General features: G+C 49.7%; 1 protein-coding gene across 1 annotated transcript; it reads right to left on the bottom strand.

The window, feature by feature from the left end:
- Positions 1-321: 321 nt before the first annotated feature.
- Positions 322-14,096, bottom strand: LOC142243957 (DNA damage-regulated autophagy modulator protein 1-like). The gene is made up of 7 exons (XM_075316149.1): positions 13,978-14,096; positions 13,366-13,433; positions 12,104-12,241; positions 5,994-6,188; positions 788-843; positions 554-640; positions 322-402 (listed from the first exon to the last, which is right to left on the bottom strand). The coding sequence occupies exons 1-7, from the start codon at positions 14,094-14,096 to the stop codon at positions 322-324; spliced, it is 744 nt and encodes a 247-aa protein (XP_075172264.1).
- Positions 14,097-19,678: the final 5,582 nt, after the last annotated feature.

Genomic DNA, 19,678 nt, shown 5'->3' with positions numbered 1-19,678 from the left:
TCTTACAGTAAAGAATTAAAGTTATACGGCATCAAAGCCATGTTTATCTTCCCAGTGGAGACGGCTTCAGATTTTCTCAATGTTCTTCCGTCCACCAGCAGTTAAAATATCTGTAGCATTCTGCTGCTTTGTGTCCAGGAACATGGTTGATATGACATCCATCTTCTCCATGATGGATGATTCAGTCATTACGTTTCAGTACCTGCCGTACCTGCCGTTCTACAAATTTCTTCTCATTGGAAGTCGGTTAGATGATATGATGCAGCACAGATGATTCAGTTGTCTTTATGTTCCTCCAGCCCCAAGTCTTTCTCCTCGATTTTACACAGGAAGTTTTGTGGCCTGGTTCTTTTCCCTTAGGCAGATGGTGACACCTTCTCGGAAGAACTTTAAAGACAAACTCTAAGAAAAAGGAAAATAGACAATTATCACCGGATGTTACTGAAGTTCGTTATCTCTGCATCTATTTTTGAAACTGGATTTTTTTTATTGCAACAAATCTTTAAGTGAAACATTTTGGCTCAAATAAGACCCTCACATATCATTTACTTACCTGGAAATCGGTATAATTAGTAAGCTGGTGCATTATCAGGCCGAAGAATCCCATCCACTCGCCTATCATGCCTGCCATGTAGAAGATCTGCAGAAGGTAGAGGATAGAGGATGTTATTACCTGCCTAATATGGGATGAGATGGTAGGATGACTTGTCCACCAAGAGTTAATAGTTTACTTTTACAAAGGACACAAGTGAATTACACAAGATAATGAAACATGAAATAAACTTACCGTCCAACAGAGACCACTACATAGCTGGAAGAAGTAGGTGCACATACCTGTAACAACTGGAAGTATATGTTAAGAAAAGCACCAGAATGTTATTACTATATTGTTTAGCGATAAAAAAAACAGTCACAAGGGTGTGTGATGCCCTGGCAAAACCAGATAGTCACACAATAGGCCCCCGCACAACACCATCCCTCACCTAGGTTACATACAGCCGACCTGGAACCCTAGTCACCCCCCCTCAGGGCAAGACAGGCACACCAGTGGGCGGGACCAGGCAGTTAGGGAACGCCCACCTAAGGGTCTAGACAGCTCGGGGCGGGAAAACAAGCAGTAAAAAGTTGGAGTTCAAGTTGAGAGGAGTGTGGGCTGCAGCTAGGTGTAGCTCCAGCAGAGGAGAAGTCCAAGTCGATCGGTGCCAAGTTCGGAGCCCTGGTACCTTGGCTAGGTGGCAGATGGTGGTCTCCGTCAGTAGCAGACGGGAAGACGGCTCGGCAGATCCGAGGAGGACCGGAGCAGGGTTGGAGCCCGCCGGTACCGACACCGGAGACCTGACCGGAAACCGTGCACAGAGAGTGTACTCAGTCCCTGAAGCCAGGACTGAAACCAACGGCCTAGCTAATCAACCGATTAAGGGCAGGATTACAGGTCCTGTCCCAACCAAAGTCCCAAAAGCAGACAACCACCCACAGATAGGGATAGGGCAACCACCAGGGCCCATAGATCCCACGGGTCAGCGTCAGCTGGCACGGTTCCTCATGCACACAGAAAGCCGGGAGCGGACTCCCGTGTTCCACACCGGGAAGTCCAAACACACAACAACAATCAGTGCAGAGGAAGAGACGGCGACCACCAGCCCGGGTGGGGGACCAGAGTACAACCGGCTAATGTGATTCATTTACTTGTGAGTAAGCAAGCATCCCCTGCTACATCCGGGCGCGCAAGCCCCTGCCACCTCCGTACCCTGCAAATAGACACTGGGCCCCGGGGCAACCATCCCTACCCACGGAGGGGTTAACATCCGGCTGCCATTACATCTTCCCCAGGTATCCCACAACAGCAGCGGTGGTGTCCCACTTCACCACACACCGTGGGTGGCGTCACGAACTGAATACGGTCAAGGCCGTACAAATACGTCCCCATTTTCATTTGCCGTGTCCGCGTGGCCCCCGGGTCTGGAGGATCCCTCGAGCCACGCAGTGGGTTTGTGACGCCCTGGACCCCAGGGGTCACAGGTTTCATCACCACATACACCCCTACACTTGAAAAGTACCATCAGTCAACCATAAAGACCTGATTGCCTCCCTCAGTGTTAGACAGGCACACCAGGTGGGCGGAGTCAGGCAGAAAGACACGCCCCCCAAGGAGTCTACTGGCCTGAGGCAGGAAAACACAAACAGTTCAGTACAGACCAGTTCAGTGAACAGTTGAGTGCAGCACAGTAGAGTGGAGTGAAACAGTCAGGCAGGCAGACAGCAGTGACCGCCTGCAGGAGACCGGGAACATGACCAGCTGATCCATAAGGGACCAGGACAGGGTAATGGCCCACGGGAACCGAACCGGGGAGCTAACAGGAAACCAGAGCACCAGGCGGGGTACTCAGGCTATATGCCACCACCATAGTCGAATTAACTGATTGCGGTCTGGACCTCAGGGGTTAATTCCCACCAAAGGCCCGTTAGAAGGCAACAGCCCAACCCGTCCGGATAGTAGCCACCGTCAAAGGCCAGAGATCCAAGGGCCAGTGCCTGCGGGCAAAGGAGCTCCTCCGACATCTACACGCCGGGGAGCGGACTACCAGTGCTCAGGCACAGTGGACAAACTACTACATAGGTGCAGGAGAAGGGTGGATATTGCCACCCCGACTAGGAAGCTGCAGCCGACTGCGGGCCCTGTTCATAGCTTCGTTTGGTTTACTAAAAACTCTGTGTGGTTTAATCGTGAGTACACCAGTGCCCTCAGGCACCGCACCGTGCTGCACCGCAACCCTGTGCCTTGCACCACCGGGCCCCAGGACCCACATCCCCTACCCACGGAGGAGTCCACACCTAGCTGTGCCACTACACCATTCCCGGGAGTCCCCGTACCTTCACCGCAGCGGTGGTGTCCACCATCACCACGACCCGTGGGTGGCGTCACGAACAATCATCCCAAAACCAAATACCCGCATTCCCCCGTGTGCAACGTCAACCCCCTTGCAAAGCGACGTGACCCCCAGGTCCGTGAGAGGCTCGAGCCACCACCCGTAGAACGCGAGCACGGATCCGAGCGGCTCAGTGGCTGCAGCCGAGGCCGCGGGGCGGTACACATCGACTCTTCTGGCGTCACAAACAGGATAGAAGCAATCTACTTATCGGTAGAAGTGCGCCTTGTGATCCCCGTCAGCGTCGTCCCGCTGAAAAATCTGAAGATCCACCATCTTGGGCGCGAAAATTTCCCGCTCGAGTTGTCTTCCCCAAGCAGTGGAGGCGCGAAAGTGCAGCCCCGCCCCCAAAGAGAGAAGTGCTGTAGGAAAACCAAGGGGGGACGAAAAGGAAGATGTCCGCACCTGCCGGAGCTGGCTGCTGCTGATGTCCGCGGGAGAAGAAAGAGAAGAATGTCGGCGTCCCAGGAGGTGAGCGGAGCAGCGCCCATTATCGGAGTGGCGGGGCATGAAGGTGAATCAGCTAGTCAGCGAGCGGCTCCCGCTCCGGTCGCAGGAGAGGAGGTCCCGGGGATGCCAGCAAGTTTAGCGGCACCCGTCGAAGGACCCGCCGGTGGTGATGACCCTGTGACGATAATGGAGCAGGCACCGGTAGGCCGCTTGACTGCACCTGAGAGGCCAGAATTGGAAAGCAGTGACTCCGATAGCAGTATCCCGGTGGCCACGTATATCCCGCGGGACGGCGGGAATGGCTACCGAATGGTTTTGTCGCCCCGGGCATATTATGTGCTAGCATTGGATGAAGCGGATACGGATTCCGTCTCGGAAGATGAGTCCCCACCCGCCGTGCTTGTCCCGGTTTGCAGGCATTGCGGCTTACCCGGGCACTTCGCTAGAGTGTGCCCCAGCGGTGCCGAACCTTAAAGCTGCAACAGGATTCCTGAAGTTCAAAGTTAATGTTTTAAAGTGGAAGTTTTAAAATGTCCCGTTCCTGCATTCCCGTCATCCTTTGTTGAACGCCCCCTGTTCCCGTGGGGCGCCATCCGGTACGCTGGGTGGAAGGAGCCGGACCCTGCCTGACTTGTTGAACGCCGCCGGGGACGGAACCTCGGTGGGCGCCATCAGGGGTCAGAGCCCCTGGTGGAGGACAGCAGGGAGTTAAAGGAGCAAGGAAAGTTCTACAAATGGAGTCCAGTCCACCATACCTGCACTGAAGGCAGTGGAGACCCGTGCTGCCCTGTGGTGGACAGGGGAAAAAGGCTGGAAGAGGCTGCATCGGCAGCGGAATTACTAAAGTGTTTGTGGTAGCCCGTTGGCTGCTGAAGTACCTGTCCCCATTGGGACTGATGTTGTCACCTTTACCGCTTACAGACAAGGCTGAGAACATGCAAGCCACCCAAAAACTATTGGGTTTGTAAATAGTCCCCAACTGCCCCTTCCCGCAACTGCCAGTCTCCGGAGAGGCTGGTTGGAGGAAGGACTCGCAGCAGAGCAGGCTGGGGTCCGGTCACCACCAGGACCGGTGACCATCCTCCGGGTCAGGGGTCCCCTTGGACGTGGTGCCTCTGAAGGACTGTCAGATGCGTAGCACCGTACCCGTTCCCGCTTGGGTGGCCTGGGCCAGTTCCTGTTTTCTGGACTGGGGAAAAGGGGTGCTGCCTGTTTCTTAGGGGCAGCATCAAGGTTCAGGTTGCTTGGGTGGGAAAGCGGAAGGACCCGTTAATGTTATCAAAATATTTCCCCGTTTGCAACGGTTCAAGTGATGTGCCTCCCATAAGGGAAGAAATGAAAATGTTTTTTGAAATATTTTACCTGTTATTTATCCTTTTTGCAGTTAACAGAAAAATAAAACCGGTATGGATGGGCAGCCCGTGGACGGTCTGCATTAAACCAAGGGGGAGTGTGACGCCCTGGACCCCAGGGGTCATAGGTTACAACATCACCACATACACCCCCACACTAGAAAGGTACCATCAGTCAACCATAAAGACCTGATTGCCTCCCTCAGTGTTAGACAGGCACACCAGGTGGGCGGAGTCAGGCGGAAAGACACGCCCCCCGAGGAGTCTGCTGGCCTGAGGCAGGAAAACACAAACAGTTCAGTACAGACCAGTTCAGTGCAGCACAGTGGAGTGGAGTGAAACAGTCAGGCAGGCAGACGCCAGTGACCGCCTGCAGGTGACCGGGAACACGACCAGCGGAACCGTAAGGGACCGGGACAGGGTAGCGGCTTGCGGGAACCAAACAGGATACCGGAGCACCAGGCAGGGTACTCAGACCCCGAACTAGGCTATATGCCACCACCATAGTCGAATTAACTGATTGCAGTCTGGACCTCAGGGGTTCATTCCCACCAAAGTCCCGTTAGAAGGCAACAGCCCAATCCGTCCGGATAGTAGCCACCGCCAAAGGTCAGAGATCCAAGGGCCAGTGCCTGTGGGCAAAGGAGCTCCTCTGACATCTACACGCCGGGGAGCGGACTACCAGTGCTCAGGCACAGTGGTCAAACTACTACATAGGTGCACGAGAAAGGTGGACATTGCCACCCCGACTAGAAAGCTGCTGCGGGCCCTGTTCATAGCTTCGTTTGGTTTACTAAAGACTCTGTGTGGTTTAATCGTGAGTACACCAGTGCCCTCAGGCACCGCAACCCTGCGCCTTGCACCACCGGGCCCCGGGACCCACATCCCCTACCCACGGAGGGGTCAACACCTAGCTGCGCCACTACACCACTCCCAGGAGTCCCCATACCTTCACCACAGCGGTGGTGTCCACCATCACCACGACCCGTGGGTGGCGTCACGAACAATCATCCCAAAACCAAATACCCGCATTCCCCTGTGTGCAACGCCAACCCCCTTGCAGAGCGACGTGACCCCCGGGTCCATGAGAGGCTCGAGCCATCACCCGTAGAACGTGAGCACGGATCCGAGCGGTTCAGCGGCTGCAGCCGAGCCTGCGGGGCGGTACAGGTCCGGATCCGAGCAGCGCCGGCTGCTGGCATGGGGGCGGCACATGTGCACACCTTACACACCTAACCACACTGACTCATCAAGAAAAGGATACCTATCAGGAGTAATGCAATCGTTATCAAAGCTGCTGCCAGTCTAAAGTGGCACATACAGCGACTGCTGAAGGATCTCTTGTACAGGTATACAGACTGACATAAGTTGTAAATGGCAAGAAGAAAAAAAGCCAGTCCTGCTCCGATCCTGTGGGCAATAGGATAGGTTTTCACCCAGAAAGAGAAGTAATATTTGACTGTCATCAATAAGGTCATCATGGAGATCTGAGAATACATAACAGCAGGATCCATCCAATATAATATACTGGCAGTCACCAAACTATAATTTATACTGAACCTGAGGTCCTGATTAGAGATGAGCGAACCAGCCACGGTTTGGCTCGAGCTCCGTTCGCCGAACCGAGGTCCCGTTCGAGTTCGGTTCGGCGAACGTTCGACGAACCGAACTTGAACCAATAGGAAAGAATGGGAGGCAATCACAAACACATAAAAACGCATTATAAATGTACACATTAAGTTAATAAACATTGCCATAACACTTACCGGTGCCCGCGATGCGTCCTGCACTCTGTCTCCTGTCACTATTCCTTCCGATGATCGCTGCGTCCTCCCGATAACCAGCACTGAAAGGACCTTCCGTGACGTCGTCAAAATAGCCATGTGACCAGTCACGTGGCTATTATCTCATTGGCTACAGACTGGTCACATGACTTTGACGTCATGTCCTGTCCTAGGTCCTGTCATTGCACTCTCCGGTACACGGTGCACATTTGTGTATCGCCGTGTACCGGCGACATGCTCTAGCACACGGTCGACTACCCATTCCGTTAGGGACCGGCTAACACAGCCGGTCATTAACGGAGATCACCGTTGCTATAGCAACGCAGTTAGCAGTGATGTCACCGCTAACCGCGGCTCCGGGAATCACATGATCGGAGCACCGTTGCTATGGTAACGCGGATATTTTTGTATGCTAGCCAGGTACAGCAGGCAGGTACGGCTGCCCCCAACCCCCAGTTGCCTATTTGTACCCGGCTGGGAACCAAAAATAAAGGGAAGCCCTTTTTTTATTATTTCATGAATTTCATGAAATAATTAGAAAACAAATGACGTAGGCTTCGCTCCATTTTTGTGTCCAGCCAGGTACAACTAGGCAGCTGGGGATTGGAATCCGCAGCACAGGTTGGCCTGAGCTTTCTGGGCCCCACTGCTGCGAATTGCAGTCTGCAGCCGCCTCAGAAAATGGCACTTTCATAGAAGCGCCATCTTCTGGCGCTGTATCCAACTCTTCCAGCACCTGCCTGCTATACCTGGCTGGCATACAAAAATATAGCGAAGCTTACGTCCTTTTTTTGTAGTTTTTTGGCAAAAAAAATAAAAAATGCTTCCCTGGATTTTCCATTGCCAGTGAAGGTAACACCAAGCAGTGGGGGTTAGCAGCCAGTAGCTGCTTGGATTACCCTTAGCTAGCAATACAAAAAATGCAGCGGGAGCCCATATATATATTTTTTTATTATTTATTTAAATAACTAAAAACAAAATGGGCTTCCCTGTATTTTGATTGCTGGACATCACAGTGCTGTAAAAATAAATCTTTAAAAAAAAATGACATAGCGCTCCGCGGTATTTTTGATTCTCAGCGCAAATAAAGCAGACAGCTATGGGTTGCCACCCCCATCTGCCTGCCGTTACCTTGGTTGGCAATCAAAATACAGGGAAGCCCATTAATTTTTTCTATTTAAAAAATAGTTAAAAAAAAATGATGTTGGGTCCCCCCATTTTTGATAGCCAGCTAGGGTAAAGCAGACGGCTGTAGCCTGAAAACCACAGCTGGCAGCTTTACCGTGGTTGGGGATCCAATGTGGAGGTCCCCCCAGGCTCTTTTTTTATAATTATTTTATAAATATTAATAATTACACAAAAAAAGTAGGGTCCCCCCCAAATTGGATCACCAGCCAAGGTAAAACGGACAGCTGTGGTCTGGTATTCTCAGGGTGGGAAGGTCCATAGTTATTGGGCTTTCACAGCCTAAAAATAGCAGGCCGCAGGCACTCCAGACGTGGCGCATCCACTAGATGCGCCAATCCTGGCGCTTCACCCCAGCTCATCCCGTGCCCTGGTGCAGTGGCAAACGGGGTAATAAATCAAGTTGATACTAGCTGTAAAGTCACCTGAGATCAAGCCCAGCAGTTTGTGATGTCATGGCGTCTATTAGATACCCAACATTGTAAACTGTCAGTACTAACAAAAAAAAATCGACAAAAGAAATTTATTTGAAAAAACAGTCCCCAAAACATTCCCTCTTTCACCAATTTATTGTAAGAAAAAAAATAAAGGGGTCCCACGACGACTCTGGACCGTCTAGAATATGGGGGGGAGACACTCAGGGAACGTATCCCCCATTTTCTAGGAGTGCAGACCCTTCATGTGAGGAGTGTGGGTGCAATGAATCTGCACTCACTCTCCCCGGGTCAACTGCAGCAGAGTCCATGTTGTAATGGTTGCTACCAAGCTGCAATGCCCTGCTCATGAGGTAAGGGCATGCCTAATCAGGAGAACTATTCTACATTTCCAAATATTGGTATTTGCTGATATTATTGCTATTCCACCTACTATATATTGGGGATAGGATCGTGGAGATGGAATACCCCTTTAAGGCCAGTTATCCAGCTGAATGAATACTTAACAACAGAGCTCGCTATTTAGATGTGTTTTCTTGTGGCGTATAACGGACTCTCATGTTTGGTAATCGTTCAGCAGGGAAACTATAAAAGCAAATCCCTCCGTTTGGAAATGTAGTATATAGCTCTCCTGATCAATTATGTTCCTTACCTCATGAGCAGGGCATTGCAGTAATAATAATAATTTATTCATTTATATAGCGTTATTAATTCCATAGCGCTGTATGTCTCTGGAGTGTGGGAGGAAACCGAAGTACCTGGAAGAAACCCATGCAAACACGGGGAGAACATACAAACTCCTTGCAGATGGTGTTCTTGGTGGGAACTGAAGCCAGGACCTCAGCGCTGCAAGACTGCAGTGCTAACCACTGAGCCACCGTGCCACCCATTTAGCTTACAGATACATAACCACTACTCACTGTGTCTGAACACAGGAAGCTGAGCTGACAGCCGCTCTGTGCATGCGGCAGCGTCTATTGTGAAGGAGAGGGCCGTGGGGGGATCAACGCTGCACAGGTACCGTGGGACACCGGGGAACACCGGTGGGTTTATAGGGGGTGACCTGGCAGGGCCTGGGGAGGAGTTTTCTGTTGCATGTGTCATGGCACATGCGACAGAAATCAGAGGAGTAGCGTGAATGCGGCCGGCGCGCTGCTGTGCGCGCGGCCATCTTGGATTTCTGGGAGGGCATCAGGGGGGGCACTTTGGTGACACCGGGGGACTGGAGGGGACTGGGGAGGAGATTTATCATGTTTTTTCATGCCAGATGGGAGATAAATAATTTTTTACCGACACTGTCATTTACTGTAACGTGATCATCGGTATACGGTGTATACCTGTGATCATGTTAGCGGGGACCGGAAAAACCGTCCTGAATCATGATCTCCAGGGTCTCAGCTAGCCCTGAAACCCCGGAGATTTTATGACGCTGGGAGGCGTTATTCACTTATTTCTGCCTGCTGTTTATAAACGGCAGATCAGAATAAGGCTACATTAACACGACCGATCCATTGTTTTGTGGTCTGCAAAAAACAGTCCGTTTCCGTTCCGTAGACGGTCCGTATGTCATCTGTTTGTCATCCGTGTGCCTTCCGTTTTTTTTGTGTACTGCAAAAAAACTGAAGGAGGGAAAATACATAAATTTACCCAGGATCCATAGCTTCAACCTACATGAGACGGTCACATGTTCACTCCAGTGCCATTTTCTACTGCTTTTCACAGCGTAGAGCGCTCTGGTGATTTTCTTGTGCTTGTACACTTCATATCAGTCTTTTCTGTCATTATAATGGCAGAAAGACACATAATGTCCCACTCTCCTGCATTTTGTAATTTTGCACCCTTTGGTGCCTTTCATGTGGCACTAAGGGGTGCTTAGCTTTGTATTTAGCCAAAAAAATGGAAAAAAAAATGACGTGGGGTTTCCCCTATTTTTGTAGCCAGCTAGGGTAAAGCAGACGGCTGCAGCCTGCAGACCGCAGATGGCAGCCTCACCTTGGCTGGTAATCCAAAACTGAGGGCACCCCACGCTGTTATTTTAAATTAAATAAATAATTTAAAAAAAAAAACACGTAGGGGTCCCCCCAAAATTGGATCACCAGCCAAGGTAAAGCAGACAGCTGGGGTCTGATATTCTCAGACTAGGGAGGTCCATGGTTATTGGACTCTCCCCAGCCTAAAAATAGCAGGCCCCAGCCGCCGCAGAAGTGGCGCATCCATTACATGCGCCAATCCTGGTGCTTCGCCCCAGCTCATCCCGTGCCCTGGTGCGGTGGCAAACGGGTTAATATATGGGGTTAATACCAGATGTGTAATGTCACCTGGCATCAAGCCCTGGGGTTGGTGAGGTCAGGCGTCTATCAGATACCCGACATCACCAAGCCAGTCAGTAATAAAAAAAAATAGACGACAAACACATTTTTATTTGAAAAAACACTCCCCAATACATTCCTTCTTTAACCAATTTATTAGAAAGAAAAACAAATCCAGGTCTGGTGTAATCCAAGGGGTTGCCATGACGATCCACACTGTCCCAGTCAATGAAGAGCAGGATGTTCCCCATTGGCTGGGAGAGCAATGCAGTGACTTGAGCTAACATCAATGGGTCAGCCCAGGTCACTGCAGGCGATGACATGTGCTGCTGTCAGGAGCGAGGTACATTACCTGCGCTGATCTCCTGCACTGCTGACAGCACCTGTCACTGAGTTCAATGACCTTCACAGCCAAGTATCGCGAGAGGCCCGTGACGTCACCGCTAGTCAGTCTCGGGTCGGAAGCGAGAGAAGGTGATGTGACAAGCGGCGGCCATGGAGAACAGTGACAGCGTTGAGGTCGGGACTTCATCACCACAGGTAAGCCGAGCGGGACCATGTGTGCAGAGTGCCAGGTGGGCAGAGCCTAGCGGGGTAATGTGTGCAGAGTGCCAGGTGTGCAGAGTGCCAGGTGGGCAGAGCCTAGCGGGGTAATGTGTGCAGAGTGCCAGGTGTGCAGAGTGCCAGGTGGGCGGAGCCTAGCGGGGTAATGTGTGCAGAGTGCCAGGTGTGCAGAGTGCCAGGTGGGAGGAGCCTAGCGGGACCATGTGTGCAGAGTGCCAGGTGTGCAGAGTGCCAGGTGGGCGGAGCCTAGCGGGACCATGTGTGCAGAGTGCCAGGTGGGCGGAGCCTAGCGGGACCATGTGTGCAGAGTGCCAGGTGTGCAAAGTGACAGGTGGGCGGAGCCTAGCGGGGAAATGTGTGCAGAGTGACAGGTGGGCGGAGCCTAGCGGGACCATGTGTGCAGAGTGCCAGGTGGGTGGAGCTTAGCGGGACCATGTGTGCAGAGTGCCAGGTGGGCGGAGCCTAGCGGGGTAATGTGTGCAGAGTGCCAGGTGGGCGGAGCCTAGCGGGACAATGTGTGCAGAGTGTCAGGTGGGCGGAGCCTAGCGGGACCATGTGTGCAGAGTGCCAGGTGGGCGGAGCCATGTGTGCTGGTGGCGGAGTGCAAAGTGGTTGGAGCATAGCGGGGTCATGTGGCGCTGAGGACGTCAGTGTCGTGGACTGCATGGCTGGGGACAGGTGAGTGTGAGTGTGTGTATGTATGTGTACATGCCGCGTGCAGGAGGGGGCGGAGCGAGCTAAGCGGGGAAGTGTCGGCTTCCTGCACACGTAACTAGGATAAATATCGGGTTACTAACCAAAGCGCTTTGCTTGGATACCCTATGTTTGTCTTGGTTACCAGCTTCTGGCAGGCTGCCAGCAATGGCTCCTGCACACTGTAGCTATAAAAAGCCCTGCTTTTTGCTGCTAGAACCGTTCTCGAACGTAACTAGAACTATCGAACTTTAGCAAAAAGCTCGAGTTCTAGTTCGATCTAGAACAGCCCCCAAAATCACTCGAACCGTGAACTGGAGAACCTCGAACCACGAACCGCGCTCAACTCTAGTCCTGAGTATTACTGGAGACAACATTATAAAAAAAACTAATAACTAAACGAACATACAGCATTAACCGCGGTCCCAATGCACACTACCCAGCCAGCGATGAAAAGGATTTTCTGGCAGATGATAAACTGCTTCTCTGATGGCTCAGATTGAATAATCATGAACCTATACTGGATATACATGATGCCAGCTCCTGAAATAGACAAAGCAAGATATCAACCAGATATTTCCATGTCAGTGCTATAGAAAACCTAACCTTAAGAATGCACGAATGATTAACAGCTCCAGTAATGGCCGTTATAAGAGATTTAGGGGTGCTTCACACACAGCGAGCTCGCTGCCGAGATCGCTGCTGAGTCACGCTTTTTGTGACGCAGCAGTGACCTGATTAGCGATCTCGCTGTGTGTGACACTGAGCAGCGATCTGGCCCCTGCTGCGAGATCGCTGCTCGTTACACACAGCCCTGGTTCGTTTTCTTCAAAGGCGCTCTCCCGCTGTGACACAAAGATCGCTGTGTGTGACAGCGAGAGAGCGACAAATGTTTACCTTAGTTACCAGTGTCCGCAGCTTCCAGACGCCGGCTCCGTGCAAGCGCAGCGTCGCTTGCACGTCGCTGCTGGCTGGGGGCTGTTCACTGGTCGCTGGTGAGATCTGCCTGTTTGACAGCTCACCAGCGACCATGTAGCGATGCAGCAGCGATCCTGACCAGGTCAGATCGCTGGTCGGATCGCTGCTGCATCGCTAAAGTGTGAAGGTACCCTTACAGGGACCATCTGTGCCATTGATGTCCTATCTCTTTATCAAATTGGTGGATGATTGAAGGGAAGCCACATATCTTTCATTGCTTATCAGGCACAGATCCTTAAGGCTCTGTCACACACAGAGATAAATCTGCGGCAGATCTGTGGTTGCAGTGAAATTGTGGACAATCAGTGCCAGGTTTGTGGCTGTGTACAAATGGAACAATATGTCCATGATTTCACTGCAACCACAGATCTGCCAAAGATGTATCTCTGTGTGTGATGGCCTTTACTTTTGGTGATGGCTGTGCCTGGTATTACAGCTCTTTGCCATTTACTTTAATGGGCCTGAACTGCAGAAATCTTTAGAACCAGTTTTTTGCAAAAAAGTACCAAAATGTTCAGCATGGTCCGTTAAATCAGGTAAACAGTGGGGTGTCATAGTCAGAACCCCACCGATCTGTTATTAATGGGCTATAAATCTTCTAGTCCCAGAGACTTTAATGTCACCTCTGAGCACAGAATTGCTGAGCTCTTCATGAGGATATCTCCCTATAGGATGCAACGTCTACTTACCAAAGAAGGAATTTACTAGGAAGATAACGGTATAGATGACCGATTCTGGGAACATAATTTCAGTATCACTGTAAAAGATATGGAACATTTTGTGAGTTAATAGGACACAAGCGGTTTAATTGTCATGTATAATAATCTTCCATTATATATTCTGACCAAAAGTACATTGGTGGAATGTTATCAAACTTAACGTCAAAGAAGGGAAGGAAATAATGACAATGCAAAAAAGAAAATTCTCTGCAGCAGGAAGGGGTTACTTTTAATACAATAAGAACATTGCAGGAAATATAATATATTAATAAGAACATTCCATGATATTAAAGGGGTTGTCCACTACTTGGACAACCCCTTCTTGTTCCCCATAAAAATAAAAACTCCAATACACACCTTTGGTGCCGACGCAGTTATACCAATATTGAAACTTGTGTTCCCAGGGCTCATGTGACATTACTAAGACATGGGATCCCCCACACCCAATAACTGCCGCCTTCCTTCTCCCTGCCGGAGGTGAGTATTGGCTTTTTTTTTATTTTTATGGGGATGGTCCAAGAAGTAGACAACCCCTTCAATACAAAATAATAGAAAATCTTCTATGTTCCAGTAGCCTCTTACCTGATGTCAGGATATTTCTTATACCCTGAGATGACTGTCAGGGCAATTAACACACAGACGCCCAATAGCATCCATAAGATCCACAAGATTGGCAATAATGCCAAACCCCGGATCCCCATGATGGAAAGATTAGCTAAGTGAAAGCTTAAACTATCTCTCTATTTCTCTCTCTCTCGCTCTCTATTTCTCTCTGTCTCTTTCTCTATTCACAGATAAGAAGGCAGAGTTAGTATCAGACACAGGTTTTATAGGCTTAGAAACTGATGATGTCACTAGCCTATGGTGATGTCATTGCTGATCACCTCATTGTTTCATCATCATGCATGCAGCCTGGATCTGATTTGTTCTTGTTATTGTAGATTTTTTTCACATATACAGTATTTCTACTTATTCACAATATACATCTTCTATGAGTATATCCAGCACATTGTAGTTTAATCACTCCGATTATTATATTCATTATTTATTAATCTATTATATTTATTATAATTTATTAGTTTACAACGGGCAAGCACATATAAAATAGACATAAAAATGCGCAAATAGAATACTGAAATGGGTGCAAAAAAAGGGCACAAAACATACATAACTAGACAAAACACAGGTGCAAAGGCAATGATGAATCGAGGCCAATGTGTTTTTCAAAAACCTGTACATACAGATTTATATTTATTTAAAAAACTAAAGAGAAAAAAGGCTAAAAATGTATTCCAAACATCGAAACACGGCATACATTACACTACAAACTTTGAGCTATCATCCGGCATCAACATTTTGAGCAATGAAAGAAAGAGAAACCGACTTTAAGGGACAATGCAATTACTAACATTTATCAAAATTCAAGAATACAGAGTATGTTTTAACATACATACAATTTTTGTGTCCAGCCAGGTACAACTAGGCAGCTGGGGGTTGGAATCTGCAGCTCAGGGTGCCCAAGCTTTCTGGGCACCTCTGCTGCGAATTGCAGTCAGCAGCCACCCCAGAAGATGGCGCTTTCATAGAAGTGCCATCTTCTGGCGCTGTATCCAACTCTTCCAGCTGCCCTGAAGCCAGGTGGCTCGCTGGGTAATAATGGGGTTAGGGCTAGTTGTATATTATCAACTGGCCCTAAGCCCGAAATTCATGGTGTCATGCCAATATTAGACATGGCCACCATGAATTTCTAGTACAGATAAAAAAAACACAACACACAGAAAAATATTTTTATTACAAATAAAACACAACACAATTAGTGACTCCATCTTTATTGAAATAAAGAACCCCCCTTCACAGTAATCCTGGGTCAAGGGTCCCGCGCCGTCCAATCCGGATCCAATATCATCTGACTGGTTTGCTGGAAGGCAAAGCGATCAGATGATGTGTCAGGTTCAAGGGCCTGAATCACGTGACACAGCAGCTGATTGTATAAACGGCTTTTATACAATCAGCTGATGCATCAGTGCAAAAAAAAAAACTACACACTTCAGTGCAGACTCCTGTCCGACAGCATCAGCTAATAGTTTAGCTGGCCGGGCGGTAAAAAGCCGGCCTCACCGCTCGACTTATAGTGTCAGCTGAATCCGTCAGGTGACCGCATCAGCTGATCATCGCCAGGTCTGAGAAAGAGAGAGAGAGAAAGAAGAGAGAGAGAAGATAGAGAAAAGAGAGAGAGAGGAGAGAGAGAAGAGAGAGAGGAGAGAAAAGAGAGAGAAAAGAGAGAGAGGAGAGAGAGAAAAGAGAGAGAGGAGAGGGAGAAGAGATAGAGGAGAGGAAAGAGGGAGGGAGAGAGAGAAGAGAGAGAAGAGAGAGAGGAGAAGAGAGAGAAAAAAAGAGAAAAAGAGAGAGAGTGAGAAAAAGAGAGAGAGAGAAAAAGAGAGAGAGAGGAGAGAGAGGAGAGAGAGGAGAGAGAGAGGAGAGAGAGGAGAGAGAGGAGAGAGAGGAGAGAGAGAGAGAGAGGAGAGAGAGAGAGAGAGAGAGAAAGAGACAAAGAGACAGAGAGAAAGAGAGAGCGAGAAAAGAGAAAGAGAAAACAGAGAGAAAGAGAGAGGAGAGAAAAAGAGAGAAGAGAGAGAGGAGAGAGAAGAGGAGAGAAGAGAGAGAGGAGAGAGAAGAGATAGAGAGAAGAGCGAGAGGAGAGGGAGAAGAGAGAGAGAAAAGAGACAGATAGAGAGGGAAAAAGAGAAAAAGAGAGAGAGAAAAAGAGAGAGAGGAGAGAGAGAGAGAAAAATAGAGAGAGAAAGAGAGAGAGAAGAGAGAGAAGAGAGAGAAGAGAGAGGAGAGAGCAATGCAGCCTCATTCCGTGAACTGCTCCGATTTTAGAGGTGTGTCCTGTGGCTCACAGCTGATGTCTGGCTCCTCCCCTCAGTGCATAATTAAATTAAATTATAAATATCTAATAATTATAATTTAAAATTAAAAAAAAAAAAAATTAAATTCTTTACCGGGACCGGAACCCGCGACCTAATGCTTCTGAGGCAAGCGCTCTAGCCACTGAGCTACTGACTCTAATGATAAAGATAGGCACATTTGATAATCTTGAAGTCTGCAGTGCTGAAGTCTCTGCTGACCGCACGATTCACTTCATTGCTACGTGGAGCTGATACAGCGCGATAGTGTTCTACGGTGCTGCTGCATCTTCAGGCAGCAGAGCTGACAGTGTCATGTGGATTACGTCGGACTTGGAGGGATATTTGAGGATTAATAAAGGGGTGAAACAGGGTGGTTTTTTGTCTTTTATTCCAAATAAAGGATTTTTCGTTGTGAGTGTTTATTTACTTTTACTTTCAGTTTAATCATGGACGGTATCTCGCAGAGACACCTGGCATGATTAACTCATTATTACCTCGATTGCCACCGCACTAGGGCAATTCGGGATGAGCTGGGTGGAGTCCCGGGACTGTCACATCTAATGGATGTGGCAATTCTGGGCGGCTGCTGGGTGATAATGTTAGGGTGGTGGGCTCCCGATAACGTGGTGCTCTCCATCCTGACAATACCAGCCTCCAACCGTGTGACTTTATCCTGGCTGGTATCAAATATGGGGAGAACCGCATTTTTTTTTTTATTTATTTATTTAATTTACTGCACGATATAGACCCGCCCGCCGGCGGCTGTGATTGCTTGCAGTGAGACAGCTGTCACTCAGTTTGGGAATGTGTTTGACTGCAACCAATCATGGGCGCCGGTGGGCGGGGAAAGCACGGAATAACTAGTTGACTAATGAAGCAGCAGCCATTTTCTAAAGAGGAAAAGACACCGCAGATTTGTGACAATGATGGAGCGAGGAGCACGTGATCGGTAAGTAGGAAAGGGATAGGTATTGTGCTGGGGACGCAGGACGCATGCAGATAGCAACGAGGGCACATAGCCTTACTGTGAAAAGCCACGTTTATGGTGATCGAACCTGACTTAAACTGTCGAGCTTTTAGCAAAAAAGTTCGAGTTTGATCTCGAGCACCCCCCAAAATCACTCGAACATGAAATTGGCGAACCTCGAACATCGCTCAACTCTATAAGGGAGGACAAGATATAGAATGCAAGTGAATTTATTATGACAAACTGCAAAAAGTGAACTTTGCGCAACAACCTTGAGAAAGGCATAAAAGCTGAAACATTGGTGTTGCTCTAGTCGAGGTTCACCTTTTGCAGTTTGTCATAATAAATTCACTTGCATTCCATATCTTGTCCTTCCTTACTTCTTTGAGTGCTGGGGTTATACTAACTTATAGTGGTAGGATAGAGTCAGAGAGGGTGTGAATGTTGAGATGAGCAAGGTTTCTACGGGGGTGTGCTAGGTGCTAGACAGGTGGGCAGGTGAGGAGGACAGGGCTGAAAAGGTCAGTTGATGGTGGTCATATAGGGGGAAAGGGGGAAAGGGGAGGTTGTGAGGTCAGATAGAGAGCAGAGACGGGTGAAGATAAGGTCTAGTAAGTGGGTGGAAGAGGTGGACCAGTGAGTTAGACCAAGGATGAAGCGAGGGATGGGAGTTTTTAGGCTGCCAACTGGTGTGTATCAGTGGGGTAGTGATGTGGGTATATGATGGCTACTTTGAGATTGGAGGGAGAATAGATGCGAACAGAGTGCACTTCAAAAAAAGGGAGGGTAGAGGTTGGATTGGGTTAAAGCTGCAGTTGTTAGAAAGAAGGAGACCAACTCCTCCACCCTGTCTATTGCCAGGTCAAGGAGTGTGGGTGAAGTCAAGGCAATTGTAGCACAGCGCAGCAGGGGAGGCAGTGTTGGAGGGTGTCAGCCATGTTTCGGTGAGACCCAGGTAGGATATATTGCTAGAGGTAAAGAGCTTGTGTGACGCCCTGGCGCCGCCAGGTGGTCACACAGAGTAGGCCCCCACACAGCACCTTCCCTCACAGGGTTACATCGAGCCAACAAAACCCTAGTCACCCCCCCAGGGTAGGAAAGGCACACCAGTGGGTGGGACCAGGCGGAAGGAAAATGCCCACCTAGGGGTCTAGAGAACCTGGGGGCGGGAAAATTGGAGTTCAGTGAAAGAGTTTGGAGTGAGGAGTTGACAGCAGGGAGGAGAGGAGAAAGTGGAGTGTAGCCAGAGTGGAAAGGTGTCGGGGTTGGAGCCCCGGCATACTGGCTAGGTGGCAGATGGTGGTCTGTGTCTGACAGGAGATGGGAAGACGGCTGCCGGAGATCTGAGGTGGACAGGGACAGGGTAGGAGCCCGCCCGTACCGACACCGGAAAACCGACCCGGAAACCGTGCACAGAGGGGGTACCTGGACCCTGAAGCAATGACCGGAACCACTGGCTTTGTTAATTAACCAGTTGAGGACAGGATTACAGGTCCTGTCCCACCCAAAGTCCCGAAAGCAGACCAGCAGCCTACCACGGGGGATAGGGCATCCGCCAGGGCTCGTAGATCCCAAGGGTCAGCGCCTGCAGGCAAGGCTCCCACCCATAGTTCTGGGAGCGGACTCCCGTGTTTTATACCGAGGAGTCTGAAGAGAACTAAAAATAGTGCAGAGGAAAGTGACACAGACCACACACCCCGAGTGACCAGAATACACCCGACCGCGGAGCTCCGGCCACTGGCACCTTGGTTTACCACTGGACTTGTGTGATTTCATTGACTGTGAGTACACCAACGCCCGCCCCTGCAGCCACCATCCTCAGCATAGTGTCACTGGGCCCCGGGACATCCATCTCTACCCACGGAGGGTTAAAAAACAACTAGCTGCCATCCCAAAGCCCCCGCCCCGGGAGCTCCCTAACAGCAGTGGTGGTACCCCATGTTACCACACACCATGGGTGGCATCACAGACTATACAGAAAATCACACATACAACAAATCCCCTTTTTATTCGACGTGTCCGCAAGACCCCCGGGTCCGGAGACCCCTCGAGCCACACTGTAGATTCGGATCCGACCAGCCTGGCTGCTGGCATGGGACGGCACACTTGGGAATGACGTGCAGTTTATACCAGACAGAACGGGCATTCCAGAGCACTCCCGAGAAAGGGAGCAGTGGAATGGGTGAGAGGGGAATGGATTTTATATTGGAGAGGTTACGGTAGGTTCTAGTAAGTGGGGAGTGATAAGAGGATGATAAAATGATAAAAGGAGAAGGAGAGATGTGAAATTTATGAGCAGTTCAGCAGAGGAGGACAGGTGGGGAGGTAAGATGGAAGGGGAGATAATTATTTGTATGGAGAGTGCGGGGGTTTGGGGATAGCAAAGGAGAGTGAGGATGAGTGG

The sequence above is a fragment of the Anomaloglossus baeobatrachus genome, chromosome 6, assembly GCF_048569485.1.
Source record: "Anomaloglossus baeobatrachus isolate aAnoBae1 chromosome 6, aAnoBae1.hap1, whole genome shotgun sequence".
NCBI lineage: Eukaryota > Metazoa > Chordata > Amphibia > Anura > Aromobatidae > Anomaloglossus > Anomaloglossus baeobatrachus.
Note: the sequence above shows the minus strand (reverse complement) of the source record. Positions and strands in the feature narration are given on the sequence as shown.

Bases quoted from the DNA above. Each gene is read 5' to 3' on its own strand.
- LOC142243957 (XM_075316149.1), bottom strand. From the start codon at position 14,096: ATGGGGATCCGGGGTTTGGCATTATTGCCAATCTTGTGGATCTTATGG. The intron at 6,189-12,103 runs GTTCGTTTAGTT...TATTGATGACAG, and splicing joins GACCGCGGTTAATGCTGTAT to TCAAATATTACTTCTCTTTC. The intron at 844-5,993 runs GTATCCTTTTCT...ATATACTTCCAG, and splicing joins GATTGCATTACTCCTGATAG to TTGTTACAGGTATGTGCACC.